The sequence below is a fragment of the Lissotriton helveticus genome, chromosome 1_1, assembly GCF_964261635.1.
Source record: "Lissotriton helveticus chromosome 1_1, aLisHel1.1, whole genome shotgun sequence".
Classification (NCBI taxonomy): domain Eukaryota; kingdom Metazoa; phylum Chordata; class Amphibia; order Caudata; family Salamandridae; genus Lissotriton; species Lissotriton helveticus.
Genome location: NC_136057.1, coordinates 1,303,390,302 through 1,303,412,348, shown reverse-complemented (window position 1 = coordinate 1,303,412,348; position 22,047 = coordinate 1,303,390,302). Strand labels below are relative to the sequence as shown.

General features: G+C 46.8%; 1 protein-coding gene across 2 annotated transcripts in view; it reads right to left on the bottom strand.

Moving 5' to 3' along the window:
* Positions 1-269: 269 nt before the first annotated feature.
* The window catches only part of PRR36 (proline rich 36), a 94,898-nt gene continuing 73,120 nt past the window's right edge, over positions 270-22,047 (bottom strand). The window contains exons 4-6 of one of the 2 annotated variants that reach the window (XM_078681345.1): positions 13,026-13,204; positions 8,408-10,588; positions 270-8,362 (exon numbers count right to left, since the gene is read on the bottom strand). In XM_078681345.1, the coding sequence (XP_078537471.1) occupies positions 6,261-8,362; positions 8,408-10,588; positions 13,026-13,204 (4,462 nt within the window). In that variant the 3' untranslated portion in view covers positions 270-6,260. Of the gene's footprint in view, positions 10,589-13,025; positions 13,205-22,047 lie in introns of both variants that reach the window. The other variant, XM_078681356.1, reaches the window with a different exon arrangement.

The window sequence follows — 22,047 nt, the reverse complement described above, 5'->3', positions numbered from 1 at the left end:
CCTCGGTTCCAACCAGTGGATGGCAAAATAATGAAAAGCAAGCTGTAAAACCTTTACTATTAAAAAGAAGTACGTATCGGATGCAGACAGCATAACAAGGATGCCTGTGATCTCATAAACCTTGGTTAACCTGACCAGCATCGAGATATACTGGTTGCTCGTAAATATTTTCCATTCATGTTTTGAAAACTCAATTTGTGGAAGAATTTAAGAAATAAATGATGTAATCAAACCCCTTCCCAAGCATATTAAAGTCCAAGTCATAGCAGCACCTTTCAAAGCGATCTTTATTAAAAATGCAACTATAATTTAAAATTCATAACAAAACACTCAAGCTTCTAGGTTAGATTTCATAACACAGCTCAGTCAAACAGGGTCCAATCTTCATCCAGTGGGTTCAGCGCAGGAACTTTCCGCCACAGCTCACAAAAGATATTTAGTACAGTGGCTAACTTCCTCCGCTGTCGATTTCATTGGAAAAGTCTATTCTGAACAATCAAAACATCCTTTTAACAGTTCTTGAGGAGTGAGACAGATTTTCTAGTACCCCTCTTAGGCACAGCCTTAAATGTTTGAACCACTGGAGGACTTTTAGAATTGCCGGGCAACCAGGAATGATTTAATTTCCTGCCTTGTTTATACAAAGAGAAGCAAAAAAAGGAATTGGTCTTTCTACATCTCTACCCAGCAGTTAAGGCAGTCAAATGCTGTATGTGTAGGGGAGGGGAAAAAAAACTCAGCTTCATAGGTCACTGTGGGGAACCACTGAAGTTTTGTGCAAGGAGGTTAGAACTATTCATCCACTTCACCAATTCACAGGCAAATGTCGTGGGGTAAAGTGCCTTCAGTAAACTTTATCCTTCCATAGAAAAGGAGCAGGCCACACATGTGACCAAGTACAAGAAATAGGGGAGACAGCTTCAGAATTATCAATGTAGATATACAATTTGGGGTGGGTGGAGTCTCATAACTGCTCTTGTGGACTTGAATGAGAATTCCCTGAAAGAGGAAGACTCAATGCTAGAGTTTTCTTTGCCCTAGAGATAGGGGTGACATTCAAAAGAATATGGCTTTTAACTACCTGCATTTCTCTCTTCACTCCAACTCCCCGGGAGGTACCATAAATCCTAGAGACTTTGAGAAAATCTTCTCCTTTACTACAACCACTAAAATTAAAACACTTTGTTTTTGGTGGGTCCCACTCTTTTGCAACTAGCTTCCAAACATTAGGGTCCTCATTAAAACTTGACACCCTGAAATATACCCAGTGTTGTACAGCAGACAGTCCCTCCCCTCACACCAAAAGGGGTAACCTGGCAGACGCTGCTTGGATGTAGCTTTGTGCACCCATCGCCACAGCCCACGATGGGTCTAACAATTACTCAAAATTAACCGGGGTCAAGCAGGAACACATCTGCCACTCCCCCACCACCAATCCCTAGAGGGCCCCAATTAGAGTTTAAGTAGTATGCTCTCATTTTGTAACCCATATTGCAAGGGAGAGTTCATACAATCATAAGGAATCCAGCTCACCTCCCGGTGACAATTTTTGTTGTTGCTCTAGACAGTTAATGGGATCAACTTCTTTGATGATCAGTACCTTGACAGCCTTATGATTGACAGAGCAGAGCAATCACAGTCCCATCAAGCTACGATCACGTACCATCATGCACAGCTGCCAAGAGGAGGAGGAAAAGGTTGAAGTGCAAGAAAAATGCTCAGTAAAGCAAAGCGGTTTCGAGTGCAGGATGGGCAAGTGGGTGGGGAGAGGAAAAAGGGGGAGTCGTGGTAAAGAAGGAAGGGTTAATGGAAAGTTTCAACTTCAACCACTGTCCAGTCGCCTTGAGGCGAGGCAATGTCCTCCGGGGAAAAGCTTGTGACAGACGTGATGCTGGCTCGGGACTCGTCCAGTGGTGACAGCAGCTCCGTCCACTTGCCGAGCTCAACTTCGCTCATTACGCCCTTACTCGGAATTTCGCCACTACCACCCGCTGTGAACAACAGCGTCCGACTGATCAACTGCTGCACAACATTTGCCTGAAGGCTTCCAAGGTTCATCTCGGTCAATGCTGAGTCCTCCTGCTTTTGGGCATTAATGATCGGCTCCGCTTGTAGCAACCCCGTCTCAGCAGGTGGGTCCACTTCGTAGATTGTAGAAAGGATTTCTGGTGGGCCAAGCCCCTGTGCCCGGAGGAAGGGCTCCGAAGGGGTTCTGCCGACACCTGGAACAGGGCACAGCACTATTGGTTGGGACAGCCATCCTCACAAGACAAGGATGAACATGCACACAAGAACAGAGGAGTGAAAGTGGGTGGGTAAAAGGAACGAGGGACTGCAAGCCATCACAAGCACAGACAAGAACAGAAAGACAAGGGGGGTTAGGAGCAAGAAGGGAGTGGGAAGTCAACCAGGGCTGCCAACCGGCCCACGTTGACCCATTCCAGAAGAAGATTATGCCAAGAAATAATGCATTATTCTTCCCATTAAACTGTCATAAATATTTAAGTTTTCGGCCCGGTAAATGAGTCTACAAAAGTTTTTACCTCTGGAGTAAACATAGGCTAAATCAACCCATAAACAGGCTAGAGTTTCACAACCGGAATGGCAACACTGCCTGGTTGGCAACCCCCAGAGTGAGCAGCAGAGGAACCCACCCAATTTACAAACCAAACATGTCGTTAGTTCTTAAACCCTAGATGTGTCCCATGCCTAATCGTTACTTTATTAACCTTTGTTGAAGGGTTGATGGTGGGTCCTAACAATGAAGGGTTTAGTATTGAAGCTGTAAGTATCCTGACTAATCATCACATATTTTGCTTTTATGTGGGCCCTGGAGTCAGTCTATATCTGAGGCTGGTGTTCTTTTAATACAGAAGCAAACACACCTGCAGCAAGGAAACACTCACCAACCCTGTGTCTGTACAGGTAAGAACGCCAGTCTAGTATTTCGCAAAGGAAAGCTAGCTACACGTTCTGCAACCAAGAAGATCTCCTAGAAGCACGCTCGCCCATCGGGGGTTGGACCCGTTCCGAGTTATGCCTACCATAAACCGTAATAGAGCACCTGTTACGACCATGACAATGTTCTACAGAGATAGGTGGAAAGGGGATGCTGCGGTCTACCAAATATTTTAAAAGCAGGTGTCCAACACAGATCCATGATGGCCAGGTATAAGCCAGCCTTTCCGGATCCACATGGGATCAATTTACCTCCAATGATTCTTATTGGAGGTCCGCCACAGAGTTTATAGTTATCATGAAAAAGTGACCAGAATCCTGGACTAACTGGACATTCTAGTTCAAGAGGATGCTCCCTTTAAAACGTGCATCCATCATCTATTGCTTGCAGTGGTTTCGGAATGAAAACTTTGATAAATGACGGAGGACGTTGGTTGGTGGGGGGGGGGGGGATATTATCTATGACAGGATTAATTTCTACTCCGCTTTTCGTAGCAGTGTTGATCACTTCTTTATATATCAGAATTTGACTCAAGCGAGTGATTGTTTAACGGGAGAACACATTTCAATTCAGTCTCCATAAGTTGGCTCCTTCTTGGGTGCCTGTAGCACGAGATCAAGAGTGTCAGAGCACTGGCCAACCTCCCATGTTGAACAGAACTGGAGACCATGGGATCTTTGAAGACTGCGCCCCTCCACCGCCAACCCCCTCAATATCAAAGCAGAGAATAGAAGCCTCTCCAGGACAATCTTAAACTGCCTACAGTGCAAAAACTCAGCTTTCAACCCCAAAGATTTATCTGTGATGAAGGCAGCGCAAAGGGGGCACTCCCAGTGGACTTCACTTTTGCGGTACACCATCAACAGGGCATCATCCTAAAAAGCGGCATGGCCATTGTCACAATGCAGACACCAAAGGGGGAGGGATGTAAAAGGTGGATGCTGAATAAGTAGAGCTGAACTTGCTCTACTGCCTCAGATTTTAGATGACCATTGCAACATCAGGAAGACTTCCAGCAGACTTGAAGCTTTAAGGAAGTGCAAAAGAGCAGAAAATTGCGACTCTACATTTTTTATACTGTTTTTTTCTCCCCTAGCACCACATGGGAGGCACCCTGACTCAGATGTATGCTTTATGTATGCAATAACGCAATACAGAATGGATTTTCTTCAATAATCCAGGTAGACGTTATGTCGGCTTACAAGGCTGAATGCTTGATACATGTAATAATTATTTATAAATATTCCTGCAAGAAGAGCCTAATTTTGATAAGCGCTGAGTGGTACTAATGATTACTTGGTCTCTTTTAGTGATTATAAATGCAGAGTTATGACACTGGATCTTTACGGTTATAACCTTACTATGGACATTTTTAACAGGTTTTTGTAGAAAGACTGCAATTGAAGACAATAATTTGTAGTTTTATGAGACTACAGACCTACTAAAATAGAATGAACAGCAGTTTTCAGGGATATAAAAAGCCTGAGGCAAAAATAAAAAACACTTTGTGGTATCTTCTAGATAATGAAGTTAATGCTTTATGTCTCCATGCTCTTGAATTTTCATTTCTTTATCAGAGCAAATTTTACACAAACGGAATTTTAAACATATTTAATAAAATGAGGACCAACGTTTGCCTGTATGCGTGAAGCGTAAAAAACAAAAAGCTAAAAAAGCGCAGCAATAATGAATGAAAAAGCCTCTTTGTTACAAGGGAAGATTATGGCACATTTCTCATCCGAGACAGCCCACAACAAGCCAATTCCACAAAGGTCGGTAGGAATTATCTAGCTGGGCTTGGAGTAGGATTAAAGACCAAGGTTAACTCAGGCAGTTGAGCAGGCACTCTAGATAGAGGACAGAATGGGTAGGCACCATATCTGAAAGTAACTTTCATTAAGACTTTGAGGTTGATTTATTCCCTCTCCTTTTTTTGCGGCATGGAGCACCATACTGTTCCAGTAGAAGCAAAAACCTACATTTTCTGAGTGTCAAGTATCTGAGATCAGACCATAAATTTATCTTGGCGGGTGTAACAAGCAAGCAAGGCTTGAACATTTACTGATGGCTCGTTGCTGGGGGCGGCTGACAAACTAAAGGCTGAACGTTTGCACTGTTGTAAGGTAAGGCATGCAGTTCTATCAAGTGAAAGTATGATGGAATGTGATTTTAAGGTTTAAGATCTTTGAAGAAGATCTACATGGTGGAGCACCTTAGACTCATCCTTGCCACTGTCAGAAGCTGGACAATGTCAGAAGCTGGACAATGTCGGGCAAACAACATTTAAATATGAGTGGAATAGAAAGCGAGATGTTTTGTGGATGTTAACTGCTCAGGGAAAAACTGGGGTAGGATGTGGGCAGAGCAATCTGAACCTTCGAACTCCCAGTAGCAACTCTCCATGAAGCTTTCCCTGTAACCACGCCCGGGCATGTATCCCTTTCCTGAACGAACAAAGGTTGAGGGAACAAAACAAAAGAATAAATAAATAAAAAGGAGGTGGCGGGTGGCTTAATAGTGCTTTCTCTGCCCCATCCCCAGAACAAAATCCATGTCGGAGGTCAAACAAAAACAAGGATGCATTTTTATTGAAGACTAAAATTTCCCAAAGGACATGGTATAAGACAACCAGGGAACTGCTCACTGGATGTGGTTAGTGTTAATGGGCGGACATGATCAACGATGCAAACTTTAAAAAACACTTTGCGCTCAAACTAAGGGGCGCCGGCTGGTGTCTGCAGATAGGGAATGGAGAGGGTAAGTGTGTGTGGGAGGCTGGGGTGTTTGGCTCAGAGAACACCACTTCACATACATTCAAAGGCTGCATCACACCTGCGGCTTGAAAGGCCCATCAGAAATGCAGTTTCTTCTGGGTAGCGCCTGGACTGACTTACAAAGATAGCAATCCACGGGATTCCACGTGCCACTCTTGCTTGAGGGAAACAAGAGCAACATTGGATGCCCTGAAGGCAGACAATTTGGGTATGAAGATTACTGGTGGCAACAGTCAGTGCTAGGGGGCCCTCTTTTTATCCCATGGTGTTATTACCTAATGTTCCAACAAGATGTCTGCCTTGTGGTCTAGTCCATACAATATTGGCTAATGTTAAGTCCACTCACAGACAGCACGGCAAGGTGGATCTCTGCATTTCTCCTTCCTAGTGGCAACTCCAATACTTAATTTAGAAGACCTTTAAAATGGGTTTCAAAGCCGCGAAGGATGCTGCTTCCCCTGAGCCCCACGTTAACGTTCTTTTGGATTTGGCACTCACAACCAATCCACAAATTTGTAGGGACACCCCTATACGTTACCTGATGCCATGTTATCTGTCCCTACACCCGTGGTGGCACTGTACGCCTGTCCTGCTATGTGCATGTCAGCAGTCGGCATCAACAAGTCACACTCCAGATCCTTCTGTCCATACGTGGCTAGTGGCATGGGTTGTGCCACCCACTGGGGCTCCTCACTGGACTGCTCGGTGTATTCCTGCATGTTTTCCACATGCTCTCCGTGTGATGGAATTTGCTCCAGCTGCTGACCCCAACCAATGGATTCACTCCCCAAGAACTCTTGTTTCCACCCTGCAGGTTCAGGTGGCAAGGCATGATGGTGCGGAGCATCCTCATCCTCAGATGGAGTCCGATGATATTCTTCCTTACTAAGGGCGAAGGTGTCTAAGGAAAATCCTATTTCTCTCGGAGGTCCAACTGGGAACTGGTCACGACTTCCTTCCAGCACATGCTCCTCACTATCTAGCGAGGAGACGCCTGGGCTTTTGCCACAGCTATCTGTCGAGTGCAGGTGGAAGGCACCGTCAAAAACGTCGTATGAACCTGCAGAATTGGTGGATGCAGGAGTCTCGGTGCCAGCATCACCAGAGCCTAGTTCTTCCGACTCCTCCACAGAATGAAACAGTGAGGGCTTGCAGGGCGGAGAAGGCAAGGAGACAAGTCTTTTGCTCTTATCCAACTCTACGCTAGGATGGACTAGTTTTTCAAAGGCAGGGGACCCATTGAGAGAGAGGTCTCCATCAATTTCTGCCTCGGAGTGCTCCTCTGATGAGACTGTGGGTTCAGTACGAGGGTCCCCCAAGACCTCATCTGCCGGCAGGGTTTCTGCCTCATCGTCCCCCTTCTCCATGTGGATTCCTAAGTCTTGGTCTGCAGGTAGATCATCCAGGGGACTGAAAGGCTGTTGTGTCTGGGCAAACGCTAGGTCAACAGTGCCACCCAGCTTGTCCTCAGATTTGGACTCCACGCCCGAGCTGCTGTCATAGTCTCGAAGTTCTTCGGGGGTGCTCGTTTCGCTGCTGCTTTTTCCAGCCAGATCTGGCCCACTTAATGTGCTAGATTTAGAGGAAACCTTTTCTGGTGACTGTTCTGGCAATGCTTCCCGCGATTGTGGGGATGACGGCGATTGCACATTTCCTTCATATGGAGAGGGTGGGTTCCCATTTGATTCAAAAGAGACCTCTGAAGCATCGAGAGGAAGATTGTGGGGCTTGTGGACCATGTCCTCACTTTCATGCTTTAAGACAGGAATTGTGCATTCAGGGACATCAAGATTTTGTAAATGACCCCCCTCTATTTCGACACTCTTTACATGAGGAGGAACAGCATCTGGAGGTGTGCTGGGCATGGTGAGCTCTTCCACCTTCACCACACCAGCCTTTTCTACAGGGAAAGTGGACTCTGGCGAGCCAATACTGATGTACTCTGCATCCCCGCAAGACTGTGGACCTTCATAAATTGAAGAAACCTCGACAGACAAATCTGGGCAAACAGGACTGACCAAAGTAGTGCTGTGTTCCAAAGAAGAGCTGGTGAATGTTTCTGAGGCCCCACATTCCGTATGCTGCTCTACCATTCTTTGGCCAAGCAAGTCTGGGTGATGGTATTCAGAAGGCTGAGCTCCAGGAAACCCATCAGAGAGTCCGCCAAAGATGGCATGAGGTCCTCCCTCTATTGCTTCCATACTTTTGTTACATTCGTTATCTAAATGTTCCTCATAGCTATCGGACACCAATAAATCACCGCTCTCCTGTGTCTGATTTGAAGATACGAGATGGCAGGCATTTATGGATTCATCTATAAAATCATTATGGAATGGTGCTAGAGAGGTCGTCGCAGTTCCCACAAATACAACCTCTGCAGTGTTTTCGTCTAAAGGCTCCATTTCTGGGAAACTACTTTCAGAAAAACCTCTCTCTTCAGAGGAACTGTGCAAGTAATCTATCTTTTGCGAGCTTTCAGTTTCTCTCCCATCTGAAAACTCTTCTTTGGTTATGGCATCATGAAGGGGCATAGATGTTTCCTCCAAAGAGCAATACTCATCCATTGTTCTCTTTGAAGCCTTTGCTTCCTCTTCGTTGAGGATCATGTGATCATCAAAGTCGGCAAGTGCTGTAGAACACTCTATGGAAGGTTCTTCGTCCATAACATCTTGACTAGGGTTTGCCTGATGTACATGTACTTTGTCTCCGGGAATCAACGCCGGAGCTTGATCAGCAACTTGGTGTTCAATTCCGCCATTCTCAGTTATGGTCTCTTCAGAACCATCTGACTTCTCATTTAATAGTGCAGACCCTTGAGAATTTTCTAGCACAGGGAGACAGTCTGGTTCTTCGAAATCCAACTCACACTCTGTTGGTTGTTCATGATGGACATCAGTTTCTTCTACTTTCATCACCTCTGCCTCGGATTGCTGCAAGGGTCTTTCTTCCTCTGAAGACCCGGTGTCATCCCTCTGCGGGTCTTTTGCCTCTAGAGGTGAAACTATTGTGCTTTTGATGTCATCACATGGGTCTCCGCAGATAAGGCGTTCATCTGGCACGTTTTCAGCCCAATCCAAGGGCAAACCGTGTCCCTCACTGAGTTTCTCCACTTCTTCTAATGCTGGCACCATGGCTGAAAAACACGGTGAAGTCTTCTCTACAGCAACATAATCATCTAAGATGGGGGCACCCAGGCCAACCTCTGTACTTTCCCTTAACTGATCATAGATGTCAACGGCAGCCTCTTCTGCTTCTTTTGGCAACGTGGGTAGAACACATGGAGGCGCATCCTCGACTGCAATAGAAGGTGCGAATGAAGAGGAAATCCCTACAGTACTTTCAGCATGGTCAATGAGCAAGTCTTCTTCTGCATTGGGCAACATAGTTTCAGCACATGGTGGGCCCTCCTCTTCTACAACAGAGGACACGGAGACCGGTGCATTAAAGTCTGCCTCTGCAGCCCTCTCTGAAGTGTCCAAAGAGTGACCATGGTCATTGGGAAGGTCGTGTTCATGGTAAGGCACCTTCGGTTCAGCATGTGGTGGACTTTCATCTACTACAATGGGAGGCACCAAGACTGGTGCATTCAGGGCCGACTCTGCGGCGTTTTCAAAGGAATCATTCCCAGAAATGTCACATTCGGCTTTTAGTAACTTTGCCGCAACACATGGGGAAGTCTCCTCTACCTCAACTGCTGATGCGATATCGGAGGCATTTAGGTCTGCCTTTGTGGTACGTTCAAGGAAGTGAGGATGGCCATCACACGGAATCTCTTCTGTTTCAGGCAACTTCATTTCAGCCCCGGGCCCTCTCTCATCTATCACAGCAGAGGGCGCAGGGACGGCGTCGAGACTACTTTCAACAGAGTAAGAATTCTCAGCACTAGCAATCTGTCCTAGTTCAGGCAGCTGAGATTCAGCACATGCTGCAGCTTCATTTGCTACCAAAGAGGGATCTGGGAAGCATGACTGAGTTGGTAACATCTGGGGAGGTAGCTCTTCAAACAGCGAAGGACCCTTCCCTGCTGACAAAGGTTCTTCATGGTCTTCTCGAAAGTTTTGTTGTGCTTGTGAGTCGATCAGGAGTTGTTCTTCTGCCTCAATAACCAGATCGTTGACATCATTTACTGGTTTTGTGTGCTCAGTCGGGGTGGTTATCTGTGCATCTGTTACTTCCTCTGTTAGGCCATGCATTAAAGCGCCATCCTCCTCTGCGGAATAGGCTGGCGTTTTGTTGGGAGGAGAATGGTTTTCCAAGTCAGATGAGAGAGTGGCCCCAGACTCTTGGATTTGGCAGGTGTCTGCTTTTACTTGGGCACCACCAAGTGGCGATGCATCTGCTGATTGAGTAAATGGGGTCTCCTCCAGTGCGCTCTCTAAACCAGCCGGGCTGGTCACTGACACTTTCTCCACCACTTTGTCCTCCGTCAGCAGCTTGGTCGCATCCTCAGCAGCCGGTGAATCAAGGCTCTGGGCCTTTCTCCTGGGCACTGCAACAGGCTCCAGGGAGTAGACCGGCTCCTTCTTTGGTGTGGCTTTCCCAGGGGCAGGCTTGGTAGACCTCTTGGGCGTGGTGGACGGTGCCTTCTGTGTAGCCACTTGCTTGGTGGGGGATGCTGCGCTCCCCGGTTTGGCTGCAGGAGTCTTGGGTGCTGGTGATCCTGTGTTCAGAGGCTGCCTTGTCCGATCTGCTTTCGGAGTGGTGCTCGTCACCGGCCCCTTTGGCTTCACATCAGTCTTGGTCTCTGCTGCAGGCTTTGAGGCTTTAGTAGGCACAGCCTTTACAGGGGTGGCAGACTTCTTGGCCACTGAGGTAGCAGGGGAGCTCTTGTTTGGTGTGGAAACTTTACTAACATCTAAAAGGCAAAAGAAACAACAGTTAGGAACATGATCTATTGCACTGAAAAAAAATACTTACTGCTATTAATACAGTCCCATTTTCTTTCTATGAAACACTGACAGCTCTCTGTGTGCATAATTTGTAAAAATTAAAAAAAATGTAGGTGCAGGGGCTGGAAGCTTCTCTTAGAAGCCTGCTTCCCAAACCTGGGGTTATGAAATATCAAGGCTGCCACCCCCATGGTAATCTCCCACCACTGTAAAGTTCCGGTCTCTTTCTCTCATTTCTTTTAGTACTAATATCCTATTTTCTATTTCTTGACTCATTGTTCCATTTTCAGTTGTTCTCCTTGCTCTGGAAAAAGTCTGATGGTAGGACCAGGACAGGTGCTGAACACCTGCAACCACTGGCACAAATTCAGCACTGGGTAGCCACTATAAGAAGAGAGCGCTCAGTATCCATCCTAACATTCGAGGAGAGGGGTAACTGCTCAAGGTGTGACATGCTTAACTATGGGCTTCCTTCTGGATTCTGGGTCCAGGTTATCGTGTGGGGACCCCATTTCCGGTCTCCAAATTGCCCAGAAATATCAGTTGCACCTTCACATACTGAGAAAGTGAAGTTTAACACACATGCGGGATATTGTACGGAAACTTTTGGAATCTTAAAAAATCTCCCACATGTTGGGGAAATATCTGGACTGAAAGGTATTATAATCCTCTTTTGGATAAATAATGCTAGGTAAAGTGGCAACTACTTTTCCCTTCGCAGCCAGCTACACGGCTTCGGGAAGAAAGCAGGCTTGCAAAAAAAGCACAAGCAAGCGTAGGGCTAACTGAAGGAGGCAAGACTTCGGCCAGCTCCGGTACCCATGGTGGACCAGTTACAAATGTTTTTACTACAGCAGTCCTGTCAAGTATCACGCATCCAGTGTGACACCCACGCATTTCAGTGCGGTGCTCCGCATCACCGCACTGAAATGCAATCTCACGCATTTTTAATGCTAATCAGTAAATCGTGCTGAGTTGTGTTCAGGCTCTGCTTCCCGGCGCTTCCCTGTATACTCACTTGCCATCAAACAGTTAAATCTGTCTCTCTGGCTTTGAGAGAACGTGAGGTGCTACAAATGTTACATTTTACGACTGCCCTGCCTTTAATTCCCAGTCCCGCTGTGCGCCCGCGGCGCGGCTGTCAATCCCTGAAGACACACACTCATTCAGTGTCTAAGACTACACCCGGGTGGGGGCCTGCCCTCGCTTAGCTCAAAAGAGTTTTCTATTGGCTGCTGTGCGCCATGGATGGGTGGGGGATTATTAATCGGATGTGACCTCGTTACGTCCGGCTGCCTGCACAGGAAGTGAGGTCCCTGGTCGTTAGAAGCGGCGGGGGATTCGAGAGACAGACAAGTGAGTTGAGTGCCTGTTGCCTCTCAGCCTGCGCATATATTTAAATATATATGGGCTCGCTAAGGATTCTCCTTGAGCAGTTCATTGCTGAAGTCCACTGTATTCAGAAAGTTAAACCGTCATGATTGCACTAGTGCGCCATATTCACTCTCCTGAGGCTTGCTAATGTCCGTGCTGTTTGCGGCGGCTTGCGAGTCATCTGACTACTGAGTTTTTCACTTATGATATAATATGTATTAAAAACAACCTGGAATTAATTTGTGATATTTAGGCAGCTGTCCTCAATTAAGTCAGCAGAGAAGATCTGTGTATTAGGGGCCCTCAGTAGCACTAGCGTGCAGTGCCAGCACTGGTACCTGTTCCCATTAATATGTAGCAAATAGTTGCTTTTAACATTCTGGTACCTTTATCGACAGACCCGGTCCCGATGAATTGCTGCTGCCGCCCAGTGCTGGCTGTGTTAAATTCCAGGAAGATCGACACCTATGTTCAACTTCCTGCACTCGACACACAAGTGCAGGCAGTGCCCTTTCATTTCTGGTGCTTGCTTTGAGGCAGTTTTAAAATCGTTGGGTTTATAGTTGCTCAAATGTTTGTAACTTGTATGTTTCGCTCACCTTCATTGCTTGATTTTGCTTGTGATAAAGTGTCACTCATAGTCGTTGAAATGTCACTCATAATTACACAAATTATGAAAATGCCACACATGGCAATCTGAAACCTTGGCAGCTATGCTACAGCCGATTGCGGCCTGTGGATTTTTAAAGCCAGGACTAAACCTGTCTAAGGAAGACTAGGTTAAACTAACGGTTAAGCACAAAAACTATTTCCTGAAGCGAGGCGATCCGGTTAAACAAAAAGCACCAATCGCCATTAGGAGCTGTTTTATCTATCATAACACTAAATGTTCATAAACCTATAAAACCGCTCCCAGCCGGTAGAAGCCATTAGTACAAGGTGAAGTATCCTCTTCTTCCCCCCAGGGCAGTGGGGTAATTCCCGCCCATATTGCTTCCCCCTCCCCATTTCCCTCCATACTAAACATACCTTTCTTGGTTGCATCGAGCTTGGGTCTCTCTGGCGTCGCTGCCGTGGTCTGGGCACCAGATGGCGCTGCAGGCTTCAGTTTAGCAGCAGGCGGCTTGTCCTTAGCGAGTCCTTTGCCTGCGCTCGGAGGGGTGGCGGTGCGGGTGGAAGCGGCTGCTGCTGCCGTAGACGAGGCCGGCCTGGAAGCAAGGGCGAGAGAGACAGATGAAGCAAGCTGTGCGCTTTTGTGCTCGCCTAAGACACCACCACCAACGTACTTTTCTGGAGAATGTGCGGAAACAGAAAATTAAGAGGGGGCATTACACAATGTACAGCCTAGGAAGGATGAAATCCCGAGTCGGTCCTACCGGATGCCAATTTGGGTCAGGCGCAGATATAAGCAGCAAGCGCCAACTCCTTAGTTTTGATGGTAACTTTATTTTAGTTCAGGAAAAATCTCAAAACATGGCTTTTTTAGAAACTAGTCTCCCTCTACAGTAAGATGTCCATAGCGCCTAGACACTTACGGGTAACGCTATAAAAATTGTTAGAACATACAAATTGTTATAACATAACTACCTTAACGTCATACCGATGTGCAGCAGTGCACAGCGGACTCGGCACTTTCCTTTTCTAATGTTTTAATTCCCCTTTCATCGTTCCACCCTGAACACATATGGCAGATTTATTTACGCGCTGTTTATGGCAAGATTTCACAATTCAAAACTTGTTTTGAAGCTGCTGCTCAGAGTGAAGGCGGCCGTGCGAGGTACCAGCCGCGGTGTGACGTCACTATGCAAAGCAGCACCGGGCCTGGCACAGCCAATGACGTCACCGAGGCGTCGCAAACACAAAGACATTGGGGATACTGTGTGGGCAGGGAGGCGCGGCGGGCCTCGGAGAGAGGGCCTCGTTGCGCTTCTCTTCAGGGGGTTGTCGGTGGGCTGCGGGCGCACCACATAAAAACCGTCAGACTCCGCAAAGGGTCTGTCTTCAGCTAGTGTCTTCAGGGGCGGATTGGCACTCGGGCATGGGCCGAAGGGTCGGTGTCTCCGTGCACTCTGTGGGCCGTTTTTTTCCCGTTACCAGTCCACAGAGAGAACTGACAGGAAGAGGAAAGCAGCCTCCCTGTGCGATGATCAGCTGTGGCCTCTCGTTGACTCCCTGCCCTCCCAAGCAATCATGCTGATGGTGGGCTGGGGAGGGGTGATTGTGTGCCAGAATCGGCCTCCCAGGGGGCTAGGTGTTGCACAGGCCTTTGAGCCATTTTCACCTCACCCCCCTGGGGCCCACGCAGCCCAGAAACAGTGCTTGCATTAGTCCTCGCCCACAGCCCTTCTCATTCAGGGCATAGTGGGCGAGGAAGAATGGGTCTCACTTTGGGGGCCAAGTGATGTGGGGAACTCGCACCATCTTCACCTTAGCCTCCCCCCCACCCCCATGGATGGCCCAGAAGCTGTGTTTTTGGTTTAGCCCCTCTTGCCACGCCATTGCCCTGAGGCAGTGAAGGGCTGGGGAGGGCTGAGTAACATGGGCATCCGCAGAAATTTTTCCAGGGGGGGGGCAAAATGTTAACGTCATCACCATCCTCCGTCATGATGTGTGCCAGGTGGGGCACAAGAAACATTGGGGTGCAGAAGGAGCCATGGGGGGGCAGGAAGCAGGGCGCATATGATCTCATACACCATAGGGTTGTTGTGCCACAGCCATCTCTTTCTTTTGCGGCACCACAAAATCCATACCTGCCCTGGTCCCTAAAATTACTCCCTAGAATCCCACAACCCATACCTACCCTGAAACCTAAAATTACCCGACCCCCAAAACTCCTACCCTCCCTGAACCCTAAAATAATGCCCCTGGCACCCCAAAACCCATACACACTCTAAACCCTATAATTACCCATCCCCCAAAACTCATACCCGCCCTGAACCCTAAAATTACCCCCCTGGCACCCATAACCCATACCCACCCTGACCCCTAGAATTGTCCCCCTGGTACCCCAGAACCCATACCGACCCTAAACCCTAAAATTATCCCCCTGGCACCCCAAAAGATGAACACTACATTCTGATTGAGTATCGCGCCGTCTACCTGCTCAGGGAGGATCAGCTAGTCTGGATCAGCTCACCCTGGTCCGGTTCTGCTCGCCCTTCTCTGGAGCTGTTCTGCCTGCCCTGTCCCTCTTCCGGACCCACCCAGCCTGCCTCCGTGCACACTGCCTGGACCTACTCTGTCTGGCCTGGTTCTTTCTCCTTTGGACCCGCTGTCTTCACTGGCGGAGTTAAGACACAGATCTCACTTCCACGAAGCTGCTCTCTCTCACACAGGCCCCCCACTCCCTCTCCACTTGCTCTCTCATTTTCCTTCCTCCCTACTTCTCGGTCTCTTTCCCCACTGCCTCTCTCGCTCTCTTTCTCTCCCCCCTCTGCGTTCACCCTCACCCCCACAGTATCCATCTCCCCGACCCCACCAAGTCTTCCTCTGTCTCCCCTCTCTCTACCGCCTCCTCATGTCGGTGATAGGGAGCCCGGGCCCTCTCTGAAAATGCGAGCTGGAGGTGACGTTAAGTGTGAAAGCACCAATGTGTGAACCGAGAGAAGAGGCGTGGAAGGAGTGGGCGGCAGGTAGAGGGTCAAAGGGAGCACTGGCTCTCAGAGAGGTGAGAAGGGGTGGGGAGCAGCCTGAGGACAAAAACAACACCAGAGCAAGAGGCAGACGCTCCGCGGGGAGCCTGGTGTAAACTGAAGAAACTTACACTTCTTAGCACTACAAAGCAGCCGAAGGGCGCCTTTCACTAGATCGAAGAAACTGACCCATTGCGAACAAACAGCAGCCACCGGAGAAACCAGCGGTGTCATGAAAACAACAAAGGACAGAGTGACAGACGACTGCCGCCGAAACCTGGAAGTACAACTTACACCTTTACACCTTTAACAAAAGGCAATTACTGATGCAAGCACCACACGCCAGAACACTATAAATATATAAATCTCCCATCTTTACTTCGGGTACTGGGCCAGTACGTGCGCTATCCTGGAAATCTTCCTGTCCTGAAGTTTGGGGGGTTAGTTACAACTTGGGGCGCCCCCTGCCTAGAAGGTCTATATATGCGAAGGATCTCGGAATAGGGGTCCTCAATTATGCAAATCTCAAAACCACTACATTTAAACCCTACATTCTTCTAAGCACCTACTGGCTATTTAGTTGGCTGCCAGTGTCAAATGTATGCAAAAATAAAAACATGTGTTATGGCCATTTACAACGCTTTTCTGTGATTAAGAACAACTGTGAACAGACGGACAGAAAAAGAGATTCAGCCCAAAGTTGAAAAAGGATGGAAGGATGGCCTTTTTTGTTGCGTTACAAAGTACCTAATTATGGATTCTCGACCTTTTGGACTGTATTTTTGGTAATTAGGGAAGGGAAAATGAAACGGATGTTTCTACAACCATTTTTACTCTTTACATCACAAATTACATTTACCTCTTGTACTGGTGTTACTTAACTAGGTTACCTTTATCAAGCTCAAGCAGTCTTGGGGCACGTATTGCAATTCTAAAATTAGGTCAGAGTGGAAGTTCAAACTGCTTGGTCATCGCTGCCCCACTAACCCCTTGTTTCTGACGTCACCAGACAGTCACTTAGTGCAGGTGAGGAATGCAGACATCTTTTTGGCAGGATGCTACGGAAATATCTTCCCCAGTCTACTCAGGAGCACCTGCTACGCTGAGTTTGTGTTATGTTTTCATACTCATTTCTGTGTCATTGTATGACTCCCCAAGTTTAACTGCTTTCTGTCTCTGACCGTCTCATTTTGACGACAGCACGGGCTCAGACTCTAGTGCACAGGTTGGGAGACCCGTAAGTGTGTTTGAGGCACTGCCCTAGTTTAGGGGCCCGCCAGTGGTGAGAGGTAGCTGTGAAAAGTGGCTCTGCCATAGCCAGCCAGGTTCTTTCCTCACTTTGTCTGTCTACGGTCCTCACAGAGGTCTGAACTCCCTGAGGCCACATTCACCACACAAGCGCAGCCACAGCATCTTAGTCTAGAGCACACGGGTAAGGCAGGCCCAACTTTACTCAACCAATCGCTGTGAGTAGAATATGAGGCACTCAGCAGGGATACTCTAACAGCAGGGCCACTGTAAATATGAGGCAGGGAGGGTCACAAAGCGGCAGGGTTGAGTGAATTATGCGTCAAGAAAAAGCAAATTATGTGGCACATTTTGTGCACAGTATAGCTGCATTTTGTCATTTTTAAACTTGTTAACACTGTTTGGGCATTAGTTGCACCTAATTAGTACTAGGTAAACACCCAAATATAGCATGAAACTACAGAAAGGTGGTCAGTCAACCTTTGCAAAGGACTTTCAACTGCCCGGCAACAGGTGTTGCTGCGTTTTTACTAACTTTTGAACCGTTTGAGCTAGAAACAATTTTTTTCTTAAACTCTGCAGATTATGCGGCATATGTTGGATTATGCAACAAATGCAGCAAATATACAATTTATGTGAAAATCGCCGCACAATTGCATAATTTCAGTGCCTTGCCTATCAGTCACATGGATGTAAACAAGTTGCTCTAACCCTCAATGAGTAAGACTCGGAAGGGCTGTAGGATAATTTCTACTCATGGATACATCTTACATATGCCTTCTCGTTGGGCCTCCTCCCTGCTCTGGACTACAGTGGTGACTACACATGGATTCAGCCCCTCTCCTCTTAGCATTCACGCTTCCTAACCCATCTGAATATCCCCCTCTGTACTGACTTATGTCTAACACTTCTTTTCCATTCGTTTTCTGTTTATGTTATCTTTCTTGATAAATGCAACTTATTAAATCAAAATTCATCCATTGATGTCCACCATTTTATGTTAGAGCAGTGCCTACGTTAAAATATACTCTTTTATTCAAATGTGACTATTCTTTCTGCTTAGTAATGTACTAAACAGCAACTGATCTAGGCAGTCCATCACTATAATCCAATAAATATTTGAAAAGACATTGGCTCAATCTTGTTATTGTGTCAGACCGCGCTATGAAGTCCGAGGTCTCCTGGCGCCTTCTGACTAAATTATAAGATGGAGGGGGGGGGGGGGGGGCAGAGGGTACTCAGAAGAATCTAGAAAAGAGCAGAGTCTCCAGGTGTTGTCTAGATGTGACGTGCGATGAGATGTACAGGAGTTCACCTAGAAGAGAGTGCCAAAGGGACGGTGCAGGGAAATGAAGCCCGCGTCTTGTCCTACTGAGCCTGGGACTCAGTGGAGCTTCAGACTAGAACAGAGAGTGCGAGCTGGATAGGAACAGTGGCTGGAGCAGCATGTGCAATGCATAGTGGAATGCACGTCCGCAGGGGGCAGGGCTGGCTTTAGCGCTGGTGGCACCCAGTGCGACAATGTTAGTTGGCGCCCCAATGACCACCTCAACCAAGGATTCTCTCACTAGCACCCTTTAACAGTGACCAAGTCTACATAACCACTCTCTCTCAGATGCATTGAATTCGTTATGTAGCGCCACTCATACCATTAAAGTATGTCCGAGCACACTGCATCACACACACATTACACAGACAATCAAACATACTTGTGTAAATCAGTGTATAGGAAATGTTACATAAGCCAAAGGACTAAAAGTGTAGGAGTCATATGTCATCCATACTGGTAGGCAGTATAGTTTAGGAGTGCTTGGTGTGGAGAAGCACAAACTCAGAGTCGAAAAAGAAACAGCATAGTTGGGAGTTTTCTTTAATAATAAGAATCCATTTCTACCCAAATTAACCCTTTTTGCAACATTAATCAATGTTCTATACTTAGCAGAGTGTATGCACTTCTATGATGAAAGTTAATACTTCACTCTTCTATATTAGGACTTTAAGTTATAAATTGAAAGTAACAAATGGATGGCTATTTTAAAAGCAGTAACCTGCTGATCTATTTACATTAAATGCACTCTGTAATCTACTTCGTACACGCTCTTTGCAGTAGGCATATTAACCCTCTGTACTACCTTCACATAAGTCAAAAACCTCAACTATACAAAACTCTGATCTCTGGCCAGGAAGAACATTATTCACAGGATTTATCTGGGCATTTTTGTGAGGCCCCGTAATTGCAGGAGGAAAGGAATGTGCAGAAGGTGCTTTTAAAATCATAATTAAGTTGTAAACACGGCGCCCCCAGGAAGTCAGCACCCGATGGGATGGCACCGGTCGTACCGCCCTAGAGCAGGCCCTGGCAGGGGGGGCAAGGAGGGGCGCTCCGGGGGGGGCAAGCGCCCCTCCTTGCCCCCCCTGCGGACGCCCATGCTGAGTAATTTATAAATAGCTCGGGCCTCGCTGTTTTTCAGGTGCTCCTGCGCTGGATGGCTGGGGAATAATTTTTTTAAGACAATAGGGTCCCTTGCTGTTTTTCAGATGCTCCTGTGCTGGAGGGCTGGGGAATAATTTTTTTATAAAAAGGGGCCTCGCTGTTTTCAGATGCTCCTGCGCTGAAGGGTTGGGGAATAATTTTTAAGAGAAAGGGTCTCGCTGTTTTCAGACGGTCCGGCGCTGGAGGGCTGGGAATAACTTGGTAATAGAAAGGGGCCTCGCTGTTTTCAGGTGAGACTGCGCTGGAGGGCTGGGGAATAATTTTTTAATAGAAAGGGGCCTCGCTGTTTTCAGATGCTCATGCGCTGGAGGGCTGGGGAATAATTTTTTAAGAGAAAGGGGCCTCGCTGTTTTCAGATGCTCCTGCGCTGGAGGGCTGGGAATAACTTGGTAATAGAAAGGGGCCTGTCTGATATTCAGGTGCTCAGCTTGTAGGACATTGTCATCTTGACCCTTTGTCCTTCCCAAGAACAATATCCTCCCACTTACATTCCTTGTGTGTTTCATGAAAGGGCACACCAGCAAATGTGGGGCACTTTTTTCGTCAGTGCCCGGGCCAAATTGTGATCCCAATCGACTTTGTGTCTGGTGACCTACTAGTGAAACCGAATCACTCCCGCAGAAAACAGTATCTATGACTCAGAGAGGGAGCGTGCTCCCTGCCCCACCAATGAGTCCCAGCGTCCCTGTCACACAAGCCACGCAAACAGGATAGGTCGGGTGACACCCGGCATCTCGGTTCTACCGATACAATCCCGTTAAACCCCCACCTGGCATATTTCCAGTAAATTTAGCATGTTTTCCCAGAGGGTGGACTGAACAGGGAACAACGTTTTAATGTGGTACAGGACAAAGTTAGCAGCCCTAGAAGAAACAAATGTACTTACAGATACATACCATGTAATAATTCCATTTAATTCATTTCTGTGTCACACTGTGGCTGGCAGACAGCGCGGCTGTCTGCTAAGCTAAAAACATCTTGGGGACATTCTGAAAGCTTCCCTGGGAATGCATTCCACCCACTGCTTGCCATTAGCTTTGTGGTTTGAGACTCAAATTTGCTTGCTTTCTACTTTATTGCACAATTTATTTTATACTGTCCAGCTCGCTGTACTTCTCTAGCAAAGAGCATTCACCATTTACTGCATCCTTTTGAGTGCTCCCTTTCTGTAAGCAGACCTTTAAATCTTGTTCTTATCTTGTCACATTTGCTGTGCATTTAAAAACAGAGGTCAAAGGGCACGCTCTGTCTTCCTAGAGACCATAGAGTTTTCTTTTCCTTGTCTGACTTCAAAGTGAGAGGATTTATGTGACAATCTTGTGGTGAAAGACTTTTTCTAGCACACAAACTGTGCAGACATTTCAGAATATATCAGAATTAAGAAAGCACAACACAAGATGATCACCTTTTCACACATTATCGTTTGTGCGCTGTATACTTTTGAAGCAAAACAGTGATGAGGGTAGGAGTAGAGGGCCTAGTATTAAGAAGGTCTTTATGGGTCACTTATACCTATGAATAAACTATCTCCTTTACAAAAAATAACGGAGGTGGTTTTTAAAGACAGGGGAAAGTTTCTGGATGTATTAACTGCAGTAAGTCTAGGATATAAATTAGAGGCTCCTTTCCTTCACCTACACCAGGTTGGTTGAATTCATTGCTTAGTTTGTGCCGGTGTATTCTGGTGCGGAGGACTGGCACTTATTTCTGAACACAGCACTTTGATAGTCTACCACGTGGTGCTGCTGTCTGACTTTATAAATGCGCCCTACAACAGAAGTACATAACAATGTAATGCATTGGAAAAAAAACCAGCTCATATGGCTATTTTTACAGCTTTTGGTGACCTGGAATAATCCAATCTATAATATTTGTGTCAGTGTGATGGTTAGTGGGTAGCACGAGTACTGGCATTTGGCATCGCTTTCAGGGGCAGTGGGTGGTGCAACCTGCAGTGGCTTCCTGAACAATAACTAGGGCCCTGGAACTTACTTTAAAGAACATAAAATAATGTTTTAACAAAAAAGTATTGTGAAAAACAAAGGGATCCTCTGCATGCGGGTAGCTTGCCAAGAGCCAAGAAAATAAACAAAGTAAGCACTGGTTGAAAGTTTTAGAGTTTATAAATATTCTAGCAGTGTCAGCCTTCACCAAGGTCATTCAGTCACAACTAACACAATCCTCCTGTTTTATGAAAAGAACGCATTTTGCCATTGCACATTTACACAAACAGAACCGTAAGTATTGTGTAGTCTCGCAGAATAACTGAGGCCACTTCCGGTTACTAAAAAAGTAGCTTTCCAGAGTATTCTAACACTAATTTTATTTAATAGATTTAGTGCAAAGGTCCTGCTTCAGAAATCTTCACTCAAGGTCTATATCTATGGGGCTGGTTGTAGGGCACTGAGAAGCAGTAGGAGTCGCATTGTGTTTGTACGCGGAATGCAGTGAATCAGCCCTTGCTCTCACTCTTTATGCGTGTATCTGAACCGGGGTGCCCGAAAGGCACTGGTACAATTAAGAAGTCTTCTTCACTCTAAGCAAAAGCTAGAAACTTAACATGTGTCAGAACATATACCGAAAGGGAGTGAGTGACAAGAGCCCCTTAAGCTGCAAGCCACACTTGTAAAAGGACAGGATGTAAACAGGCGCCTGCCGAATGCTCATTCACCTGCAG